Genomic DNA, 12,209 nt, shown 5'->3' with positions numbered 1-12,209 from the left:
GTTTGACGGACTGATTTCGTTAGAAGCCCTTTTTTTCGAGTCAGATAAATTCAAGGCCGGTTACCAAATTCATCAACATTTAGCAAAATACAAATCACATATTGGTTAGAGCATATTTACTCCCAACATTCTTTTGAGTTTTGATACTCGATTTAAACCGTGATCTGGTCAGGCTGGCTGTAATATCATGTGAGAAGACCATCTAACCTAAACTTTAGAGTGATAGTTGAGGCTCATCAATTAGGACAAGCCGCGGGCCCCGGAGGGCCACCTTAACAATTATATATACCCACCTCTCTAATAGGACTAACCCTGTTTGGTAATCAGCAGATTGATATTAGTAGAAGCAGATTGGTCAAGCTGATTATAAATGACAGATTGGATTAACACGTTTGACTAGTATATTTCAATTAGCAGATTTAGTAGAAGTGTTTGGTAATTAGCAGATTTTGGTTAATATATTGTTGTATCTATGTGCAAATTGTTGACGGATTCATATTTCACAATCTACTAATGTGAATATGTTGGGTAGAGCAACATATTGGAAAACAGTAGATTGACTCCAATCTACTCTTTCAATATGTCATTTACCAAACACTCAAAATAGTAGATTGATGAGTCAAACATGCTAAAAGCCTTAAATATACTAAAAATTTCTCAATCCGCCGTTTACCAAACACCCCCTAAGTAAGAACACACACCTATTCTAAATAATCTTTAGCGACTTTATCAACCCGTCTCTCCTAACAATTATATATACCCACCTCTGTAATAATACTTCGTTGATTTTTAATCCTTTAAAAAATGCGTCTTATATCGAATAAGCAATCCTACTCTAAACAAAGTCACTCATATTATTGTATGGCGAATTATCTTATATGCTTGGCAGAATGTATACAGCCTATACATACAGCAAATCATCATTACTAATAATAACATAGCAGTATAAACTGGAATGTATACATACAGTATACATTACTGATACATGATCATTTAGGTGCAAGAGTACTTATTTGCGAATTGCAAAGGCGATGAGAGGATCTCGCCTATTGACAATAAGTCCCGGATGCTCAGGCACATTAGAAGGATTACATTCTGCTCCATCAGGTAATTTCCAGTCAAAATTATAGACAAGATTCGCTAACGTCAGTTCAGCACTAGCAAAGGCGAAAGATATACCAGGACAACCTCTTCTACCTCCTCCGAATGGAATCAAATTGAAGTCAACCGTTGTTCCCTTAACGTCTACTGAAGACTTCAAAAAGCGCTCGGGTTTAAACATGTCAGGATCTTCCCAGTAAGACGGGTCTCTTTGTACGGCCCATGCGTTGATAAGTACCTGTGTCTTTGCTGCAATGTCATAGCCGTGTATTTTGACATCTTTCGAGGATTCTCTAATTAGTAATATCGGAAGTGGAGGATGTAGCCTAAGTGTTTCCTTTATCACTGCTTTTAAGTAGTTCAGCTTTTGTAGATCGTCTTCGTCTACCATTGGTTTTGGCGTAACTGCTTCCCTTACCTCATCCTGTAGCTGCTTCATTACTCGGGGGTGCCCGAGTAGCTCTGTCATTGTCCATTCTAGCAGTGTATACGTTGTGTCGGTTCCAGCTACGAACATATCCTTTATAGAATCACACATGAAAATGCATTCTAGCAACCGTATCTCAAGAATGGCGTTGAATGTAAGCAGTTTTACCCTTATTTATAGAAAATATATATATGCAACCCAAATATGACTTGAAATCGGAACTGACCCATAGCTAGAGCTGGCCAACAGCACGGGCCAGCCCGGCCTGGCCAGGGCCCTCCCCCGACCAGCCCGGACCGCCCCTTCCCCTGGCCTGGCTCGGGTTCCATTTTCCCAGCCCGGCCCACCCTAGCCCGTCTATTTCGAAAAAAATAAAAAATTAGGTTAGGCCCGCCTGCCCGCCTCGGGCCCATCCCCCCTGGCCTGGCCCGGGTTTGACCAGAAGAGCCCAGCCTGCCCCTGGCCCGGCCCGAATACGGGTCTACCCATAGTTGGCCTTGGGTCGATCTTTCTTGGACCTAATTTGACCTGACCCAAAACCGCTCGACTCAAAAATCACCCAATTTAATGTAAAACGGATTAAACGAAAGCAGGTACATACCAGTATAATAGCTTTGATGGAGTCATTTGGCAGAGCATTCGGGTTTTCCTTCTGAACACCAAGTAAGATATCCACAAAATCCTTGTTCTCATCTTTGTTATCATCCTTAAAACGATCGACATGTTCTTGAACAACATTTTCAAGGAAACAATCAAAATCCTTAGCGACATTATCAACCCGTCTTTCCAGACCAGAAACTCGATCAATCCAACCGAGCCAGGGTATGAAATCGCCAAAACTAAACACTGCCAATACCTCTCCAAGCTCAGCCAAGAGATTCTTAAAATTAATTCCATTGCTTTCACCGCCGTATTTTCTTCCAAATGCTACCCTACATAACACATCATTTGAAAGCGTCAAAAGAATCTCCGACAAGTTTACAGGCGACAAAATCGATCTTTTGATCGTATCAACAGCAAGAAACACCTCTTCCTCTCGTACATTACGAAAGGATTGAACTTTTTTGTTACTAAAGAGTTGTATCACGGATATGCTTCTTATTTGTTTCCAAAAATCGCTATAAGGCGAAAAGACTAAGTCTCTGCAACCATAGACGATTTTACACAAGGTACGTGAGTTAGCCCTGTTTGCGAAGACAATATCATGTGTCTTCATGATCTCACGTGCAGCATCGGAAGATGAGATAACGAGTGCCGGAGAACTACCTATTTGCATGGACATGAACCCGTTTTCACCATATCGGTTGGACAAAGTTTGCAAGGATCGGTGTGGGAACTTGCCAAGCTGGTGAAGGTTTCCTAAGATTGGCAACTTTGGTGGGCAGGGTGGCGGGTTTTTGGTTATGTCGCGGTTTTTAAATAATATTTTATAGATAAAGATTGTAAGAAGAAGTAATGGTAGTGAAAGTGGATGAAACAAGAGTTTATGTAGAATATCGAAAACATTAGCAGAGATTGCCATTGCTGATTTGTTTGTATAATTGATCGATCTGTAACGCTGTTGAAACCTGTGATTTTATAGGCAGAAGAAGAGGAAGAATGAAGAGTAGCATGTTAGAGAAATAATAGAAAAAAAAAATGGTTACAATATATGATAAAATAGGTACGGTTATTAGGCCATGTTTGATAAACGGCAGATTAATTGACCAATTTTTAGCATATTCAAAGGTTTTAGCATGCTTGACCCGTCAATGTAAATGGTGATGAATTGAAATGACTAACTATAAGGTAGAATTTGAAATCCTCAAATTTTAATTAGGTTGGAATTGAGTCCAATTCCAAATATTAGGAGTTCCCAAACGCTTGAAATGTCTCAATTACGGAATTCAATTTCAATTTTGAATTCCCAAACATACAATGCATGATTTAACTTTGTTATTAGAATATAATAATGTACAATATATATTTCCATATATGTCGAATTTATGTATCATTGTATTCCTTAATTGTAACCTTATATTAGGTAGAATATTATCTTATTATTACCGTAGAGTATCTCTCTAATTAGGTGTATATAACTTTTAACATTTCTATCAATGAAAGATCAAACAAGCGTACATCTACTTTGTTGTACAATACTCTCTACATAAACACATTCTCATTTGTGACGCATCACAAGCTTATGGCGTCTCACAATCGGTTAAAATCCCAAAGTGACCCATTGATCTTGCTAAAATTAATATATATAAAAAATGTCCGGTTCAGGGCCAGGCACGACTGTAGAGTTGGCGAACTTGACCTACACGAAACTCAACCAGACATAACCCAAAAATATAGCAACCCCTAATCAACCCCACTCGACTCCTTTTTTTACCCAACATTAGATACAACCCGGTAATCAGTTATTTACTCGAACACGAACTGACCTGACTCGACCAATTATGAACTCGACTCGATATTGACCTGATAAGATTGATGACCTGACAATTATTAAGTTTAATATTGATCTAAATCAGTGTGAATCATTGTTTAGCTTGATACGTTTAACTTGATAACAATGTAACCAAACCAAATAATGATCGGAAACTAAAACTATTAGAACAATATTAAAGTAACTCGATAAAAGAAATAACAAAATCAGACCGAAAATGACCCCAACCTGACCTGACATATCATTTGATCCAAAATTATTTGAGCCCGGAGAGAGTAGTGCAGCGGGTGATTACGAGAAGTTTATGGTCGGGTGCTGGGCTATATGGGAACACAGAAATAAGGTCGTGTTTGAGGGGGTGCGGGTGAAGCCGGAGAGAGTAGTGCAGCGGGTTAAGGACATTTTGCAGGAGGAGGCCGTGAGCGTGGGGTCTGGTAGGGGACGACGATAAGGGCAGGTGGAGGACACGGGTGGGAAGGAGAATGATGGCTGGAGACTGGCATCGGAAGATTATGTTAAAATTAATGTGGATACGGGCGTTAAGGAGGAGGAAGGGGTAGACACAGGGGTAGTGTGTCGAGATGACCGCGGTATGGTGATGTGGGGACAAACGGTGGTGCGTGAAGTTGAGTGGGAGCCACGGTTTGCAGAAGCTGTTGCGGTGTTCGATGGGTTGCAAGAAGCTCAGGCACGTGGACATCGACGGGTGGTGCTGGAAAGTGATTGCCTTCAAGTGATTGACGCGCTTCTGGAGAAACGCAAAGGGCGGAGCTCGTTCTTGCTTCTAGTAGACGATATTTTATCTTTATGTAATTCCTTTGATTCAGTAGTTTGGTCGCATATGAGTCGTATCAATAACTCTGTAGCTCATGTTTTAGCTCATGTGTTTCCTAGGGTAGTCGGCAAAACGGTATGGTCGTCTGTCTTACCTTCTGTTGCGAATTCTGCAGTGGATTATGATTTATCGTTAATGAATTTAATACCCTACGGGGCGTTTTCCTCCAAAAAAAAAAAATATTATTTGAGCCTGAATCTACCCAAAGGGGTATGTCAACTTCAACCAACCGGACCCACCTGACCCCGACTGCCATCTATTGACATGAGCCAGCTCGACCAACCCTTGCCATTTGCCAAGGTCTGGTTCAGGGCCTCTGAGACCTGAGTGACTTGGTCCGGCCCAGCCCTAAATCGGCTAGTGTCCAGGTCTATAATTTTCCTTCAATTTTTTTTTTTGAGGGAAAAAACCCCGTAGGGTATTACTTCAATAGAGATAAATCAAATAACACAGCTGAGTTCGCCTCAGGCGGTAGCACACTCGACCAAACAAACTTACTAGCTACTCTAGGCACAGCATGAGCTAAGACATGAGCCACACAGTTGTTTATACGGCTCGTATGGGACCATAATACAGACTCGAAAGCATGAGAAAGAACTCCAATATCATGTATAATCAAATCGAAAATGTTCCGACCCTTACTCTTCCCGCGTATTGCCTCAATAACCTGCAAACAGTCACTCTCCAGGACCACGTGCTGATGTCCTCTTGTCGCCGCCTCCTGTAACCCATCCAACACCGCTACTGCCTCCGCAATTCCAGGCTCCCAATCCACTTCTCGCACCATCGACAACCCCCCGCAATTTTCCTTCAAATTTTGGTGTAATGGACAATGTGGCCTCTAATTAATACGAGTAAGTTAGTTAACCAAATACTTCAACACGGTTGTTATTATACTTTAGCTCAAGTTCATGCTTCCGAATTCCAATAACATTGAAAGTTTTGTTCACTGAAGTATCTTGTTTGGGGAGAAAATGATGCAAGCAGTAGCGGAGTCAGGATTTCCTAGGGGGAGAAAAATCTCAGCGGGGATAAACGAGTAATTTTATAAGTCCACATTGGAGTACATCAGAAGTCACTTAGAAATGAATAGTACGGACTACGGACGTCAAAAGGAAGTGTAAGGCATGAGTGCATAACAAATAAATCGGCTCATTGAAGCCGCTGTAAAGGGCAACGGTTTTAAGTTCCGCAAAAGATTTCACAATATTTTTCAAAGCGGAAACAAATCGATGTAAGGACTGCGTGGCTCACTTGTACTCCGTAATTCAAACAGAAAATGTGTTTTTGCTATCACCATTTTTTTATCCCCCCATTTCGGGAATTGAACCTGGGCCTTTTGGCTTCTTGAGAGGAGGTGATTACGTTGTCAAATGTCAACACTCTCGCCTCAAGAGTTTTGATACCACGTGATAGACTGAAAAATGAGAGGACTCAGCAAAAGCGTATGGAAAAGTTATGCTTGTAAATTAAACAGTCTTAAATAAACCAAATACTTGGACTAATATTTTGGATCGTAAAAATCCAACATACTAGTAAACATAAACATAAGTAGTTGCTTCAGCAAGAAGTGAATATTTTTGCCTTCAGACATGTCCAACGTATTGAGAGGATCTCGCCTATTGACAGTAAGTCCCGGATGCACAGGCACCTTAGAAGCATCACATTCGGCTCCATCAGGATATTCTTTCTGAACATCGAGCAAGATATCGACAAAATCCTTGTTATCTTCTTTGTAGCCATCATTCAAGCGATCGAGGTGTTCTTGGACTACTCTTGGACCAGTGTACTACAAAGGAGTGTCGGTCGCTCCATGATAAAAGTCGAGAATTCGGCTATAATTGTCCTCCATCGTTCACATGAGCATGTACGAACCGCTATAAAGAAAGCGTAAGAGACTTGCACACAACAGAACAAACAGGAGTAAATGTTTTATGTCTTGTGGGATGCTCCATTGGGTAAAATGGAATCTCAGCCTTGCTGTATACAATTAATAACTTGCCGAACAGCGCGTAAATGATGATAACGTACGTACGTATAAGCTCTAACCATTCTTGGAGAGTTCTTAGCGGCGATTATATCATTTTCAACAAAATTCATAAGTTGGAACTATATAGTAAGATAAAAGACTCGATGCACACCTGAAAATGTGGATACTCGAGCATACTTGCAGTGTACGTCTGCGTTAATATCGCTAGGTGTTTGGCCAAAAAGTGAAGCATGGTGGTTAGCAATTACGATGACTATGTGATAAGCTTCACTTTGGTGGACAATCAGATATGAGAATCCGGCTTTCGTTTTAGCATTTTACTGATTCTAACATTTCATCCAACACCTTCTTTGCAACAATACGATTGCTCATTTTTCGCAATACCTCTCACAATTTTTCCACTTCAGCCTCATAATTTTCATTTAAAATAACGTAAGCTAGTTTTTCATGACCATCATCCTGTCTTATAAAAACACAGATTTGAAGATTTTTTCCATAAACATTGCATTAATCGATCATGAAATAAGTTTAAAGCTGTCTTTTGGACTTAAAGTCACTTAATTTAAGTTCAGTTCAGATCTTATAAGTTCAGTTCAAATCCTATAGGTTCAGTTCAGTTCAAATCCTATAAGTTCTGTTCATTTCAAACCCTATAAGTTCAGTTCAGATCTTATAAGGTCAATTCAGTTCACATCCTATAAGTTCAGTTCAGTTCACATCCTATAAGTTCAGTTCAGTTCAGTTCAGATTCTATAACTTCAGTTCAGTTCAAATCAGTTTCAGTCCAAAAGAACAAGGCATAAGTAGTCAATTCGTCATATCCTCAAAGAATTGGGTACCTGTAGAGCTGGCCAACCGCACGGACCAGCCCAACCCGCCCCCAGCCCGCCACCCCCACACTGCCCGCTTGGCCCACCCCCTGACCAGCTCGGCCTGCTTTTTCCCCTGGCCTGGCCCGTCTATTTTAGGAAAAATAAAAAAATTATGTTAGGCCCGCCTCAGGTCCAGGCCCGAGTCAAGCATATCTCGGCCGGGCCAAGCCGGCAAAGCCCGCCCCTCCCCTAGTCTGGCCCGAGTCTGACCAGAAGAGCCCGGCCCGACTCCTGGCCAGCCCGAATATAGGTCTAGGTACCTGTCATATCCTTGAGGCATCAAATCAGCAGTGACCGTGGCCAGGACTACGACCGGGACCGAACCTGAGAGACTTGCACAAAACAGAACAAACACCAAAGAAATGTTGTGTGTCTTGTGGGACGCTCCTTTGGGTAAAAAATGGAATCTCAGCCTTGCTGTATACAATTATTGCATATAATTCCGAGTTTCCGACAATGTTTTCAATATCCATCATGCAAGGCATTAACGATAATATAAAAACTCAAATAAAACCGTTGTACAGCTTCAATGTGCACTCGTCTAATGACAGAAACTACATAGACTAATACTTCATCCAACAACTAACAGGTCTTTTACTAGTAAACATAGGGATTTGCTTCAGCAAGAAGCGATTCTTTCCTGCGGACAGTGAGACCGCTGCCTTCAGACATATCTAACGTATCAGGCGTCACTCCAACTGGCAACGACCAGTCGAAGTTATACACAAGATTAGCCAACACAAGCTCATTGTTCGCCATTGCAAATTGTATTCCCGGGCATAACCTTCGCCCTGCCCCAAACGGAATCAATTCAAAGTCTTGCCCTTTGAAATCTACTGACGAATTCAAAAACCTCTCAGGCCGAAACTCATTTGGTTCCTCCCAAGTAATCGGGTCTCTGTGAATAGCCCAAGCATTGATAATAATCATGGTCTTATCGGAAATGTCATATCCGTTTAATTTCAGGTCACTAGTCGACTCACGAGGTACGAGCAGGGGAATTGGTGGGTGTAGCCGTAATGTCTCCTTGATTACTGCTGTCAAGTAGCTCATATTTTCCAAGTCATCTTCGGTTATGAACTGTTTCCTTATCGCCTTGTTTCGCACCTCTTTCTGTAGCTCTGCCATAACTCTAGGATTTCTTAAGAGCTCTGTCATTGCCCATTCTAGCACTGTCGACGTCTTATGGGTGCCCGCTGCAAAGGCTTCCTACATGAATTACATATTGCCAAGAAGGTTAGTACAATCACTGAAAATCTGAAATCAGGTAACACCATACTAATTACTAATGATTTCAAATGGCGGGTAGGAGGAATCGGAGAGACTGTTTCCGGATGACAAATAACAAAATACTCCCTCCGTCTCAATCATTTGTTTACTACAACACCTGCAGGTAAAAGGAACCAGAGAGACTGTTTTCGGATGACACATAACAAAACCATTGGCGGAGCCAGGATTTTAAGTCAGCGGGGGCGGAAAGGTAATATTATAAGGGAACCTCGAAAAAAATCGAAAATTTTAACTAAAAATTTCGAAATTTTCAAACGCCAGCGTGGGCGAGCGCCCCTGCTACCCCCCTCCACCACTGAACAAAACACTCCATCCATCTCAATCATTTGTTTACCTTTGATTAAAATACTCCTTACAACAAATATAAAACGTAAAAAAATGACTGAGACGGAAACAGTAGCATCAATGACGACTAACTTACCAATATCAAAGCTTTAATGCCTTCTCTTTCAACAGGAAAACCAGCTGAATTATCCCTCTGAACATCAAGCAAAACATCGACAAAATCCTTAGTTCTCTCCTCGCTATTATTCGGCTTCTCCAAATGCTCCTTAAGTATCTCCTCAAGAACAACATCAAACTTCTTAGCAACCTTATCCATCCTCGAATCCAACCCACTAACCCGATCCACCCAACTCAACCTCGGTATAAAATCGCCGACTTTAAACACGCCAAGAAGCTCCATTAGCTCACTCAAAACCTCCCTAAAATCAGTCCCTCCACTATACTTCTTCCCAAATGCCACCCTACAGACGACATCATTCGTCAACGTCGTAAACAAATCACTCAAATTACAAACTTCTTCACATTTCCTAATACTTTCGATTAATAAACCCGTCTCTTCCTCTCTTATAACCCTGTAAGATCGAACCCTTCTACTACTTAACAACTGAAGAACAAACAAACTCTTCATTTGTCTCCAATACTCCCCGTAATAAGACGCACCTACAACCCTACTATTATAAAGCAACTTATCATTAATACTCGATTTGGGTCGGTTCGAAAGTATCGAGTCGTGTGTTTTCATGATCGATTTAGCGATAATAGACGACGAAACGATTAGTGTAGGTTTAGTCCCTAAGTGTATAAGCATGAGCTCGCCATATCGAGTCGATAACGATTTAAGAGAACGATGAGGATGCTTACCAAGTTGGTGAAGGTTTCCTAAGATTGGTAGCTTAAATGGAGATGGTGGTAATTGTTTGTTTAAGCCTTGATTATTTGAGAGTTTTTTGTATATGAAATACAAGAAGATGAACAAAGGGAGAATTGAGAAAAGATTAAAAGGAAGATTCAGCATTTTTATTTTCTTGGTATATGATTGTTGCCTTGGTTAGTCTTTTGAATTGGAACTTTAGATGTTTGGAAGACGGTCTTAAGTAAATAAAGACGGTATTTACAGCTGATTAAAATAAGGAAAAAATGAAATAAGTGTTGGGATAATAGCTCTCAGCTTCGAATCTCTCACAGTCAATATTATATTGCCTTTTGATTCATTTGACAACAGGAAAAAAAATTAAAATTAAGACGGTTTAAACAAGGCACTCGAATATTTTATTGATTACGGTCGAAATCGACAAGTGTTTTTGGTTTTTGTTGATAATGGGTGATGTCTATCTCCACACACTCTCTTCCTCGATTTCCATTTTTTGGTTTTGTTAATTGTCAATGCATGCTGATCTGATGATGATCTGTAACTCTGTAAGTTTGGGATCCAATTCTAACGTAGAGGATTTGGATTGTATTGTTTTATGGGGTCCAATTGTTAATCGATCTAGTACCATTGACATTGACGCACTAACAAAGTTGTTTTTTTGGATTAAAATAATTCATTTAAGTTCAGTTTATTTTAAATCTAAGAGTTAAGGGCTAGAACATTTAAGAGGGGAATGGGATGAAATAGGTGTTCATTTAAAAATTTACTAGTGTAGTTCCCGTGCTACAGCACGGTATTTTCAAGATGAAATTTATAAAGAAAAACTTTTAATAAAATTATTTTGCATAAATTAAAGCTACTTTTAATTTAATGTTATAATATACTAAATATAATATTAATAAGGAGCTGGGGACGATGATCACTTGGCCACTGCAGCCCCCGAAGGGGGTGGCTTACATGGTCCATGTGGTGGTGCGGGAATGCATGGGCCCGGGGGATTCAACCCCCTCGTCATCAAAAAAAAATATTAATAAGGAGATAGAAAAGAAAGTTTACTATTAATAATAACACTATAATGTTAAAACGATAATGGGAACTAATTTATGAAATTAAGTTAGATGTAAAATCTAGTTAAAAAAAACTATTAGCCTTATTAAAAAAAAATGGTAAAAATAATATACTACGCGTCTAAAAAGACGATTTTCAAATTATTAAAACTAACATTTTCACTTTCTATTTCCTATAAGAAAATACATAAAAATCGTTATACATTATTTAAAAAATACTCCATACTCCATATTACTAAAATAAAGATTTCATAATTTGAGAGTGCAATTGATATGTTGTAAAATTGCATAATATATCAAAGTAATTGATTGTGATTGTATATTTTCGGGATAATATTGTAAAGCTTGCATAATTTGAGAGGTTGTTTCCATGTATAGGATTGCACTAGTATTGGTGCCCGGCTTCGCCCGGGTTACCTCTATTTACCATTAATTTTTTTTTTCATTACATAAAATTACTTCAAGTTGCATAACCCATAAATTTATCATTAATAAATTTTTCTATGACATATCCTAAAATTACGATGAAATAAATTTTGAGACAAATTCATTACTCCCGCTACTAATATTTTACTCTTATTAAGAAAACATTAGTAATAACATTTCACTATAATTTGGTAATTGGTACGGAGTATATATTTAACTCATCTTAAGATTTAAGACGTCAGTCTTAAACAAGAATATCATAGTTAACCTATTACAAACATGGCTTTTAGGGGTAACAGATTTGGATATAGTAAATTTGAGATAATCTATGTTAATATTAGGGCTTTAGGGGTGTTTAATCGGTGGCTCGGACCAAGGATTCTAGCCCATAGTCTATTTATTTAAAGTACTTTACTATGGTCTTAGGTTTGGTGGTAGATCAAGCTTATATAAAAAAAAAAAAAAAAAAAAAAAGAGTTAGGATTTCAACAATATCCATTTTTGTCCCTACTTTGTCAACAGTATATGAGATATATACTTGAATCTAATAAGAAGATAAAAAAAATAATGATGTCATTTAAATTCATTGTCAGCTAATCTCCCTTTGTGACGGA

General features: G+C 39.3%; 2 protein-coding genes across 2 annotated transcripts; both read right to left on the bottom strand.

Moving 5' to 3' along the window:
- Positions 1–840: 840 nt before the first annotated feature.
- Positions 841–3,142, bottom strand: LOC141622526 (cytochrome P450 736A117-like). Its single transcript, XM_074438564.1, has 2 exons — positions 2,130–3,142; positions 841–1,621 (listed from the first exon to the last, which is right to left on the bottom strand). Exons 1-2 carry the CDS (start codon positions 3,048–3,050, stop codon positions 1,010–1,012), a joined length of 1,533 nt encoding a protein of 510 aa, XP_074294665.1. The 5' UTR covers positions 3,051–3,142; the 3' UTR covers positions 841–1,009.
- A 4,912-nt stretch (positions 3,143–8,054) lies between these two features.
- On the bottom strand, positions 8,055–10,307 carry LOC141622525 (cytochrome P450 736A117-like). The gene is made up of 2 exons (XM_074438563.1): positions 9,368–10,307; positions 8,055–8,865 (listed from the first exon to the last, which is right to left on the bottom strand). Exons 1-2 carry the CDS (start codon positions 10,244–10,246, stop codon positions 8,254–8,256), a joined length of 1,491 nt encoding a protein of 496 aa, XP_074294664.1. The 5' UTR covers positions 10,247–10,307; the 3' UTR covers positions 8,055–8,253.
- Between the last annotated feature and the right edge of the window lie 1,902 nt (positions 10,308–12,209).

Source organism: Silene latifolia, chromosome X (assembly GCF_048544455.1).
Source record: "Silene latifolia isolate original U9 population chromosome X, ASM4854445v1, whole genome shotgun sequence".
Classification (NCBI taxonomy): domain Eukaryota; kingdom Viridiplantae; phylum Streptophyta; class Magnoliopsida; order Caryophyllales; family Caryophyllaceae; genus Silene; species Silene latifolia.
The sequence above is the reverse complement of the archived record's forward strand: the minus strand, read 5'-3'. Positions and strand labels throughout refer to the sequence as shown.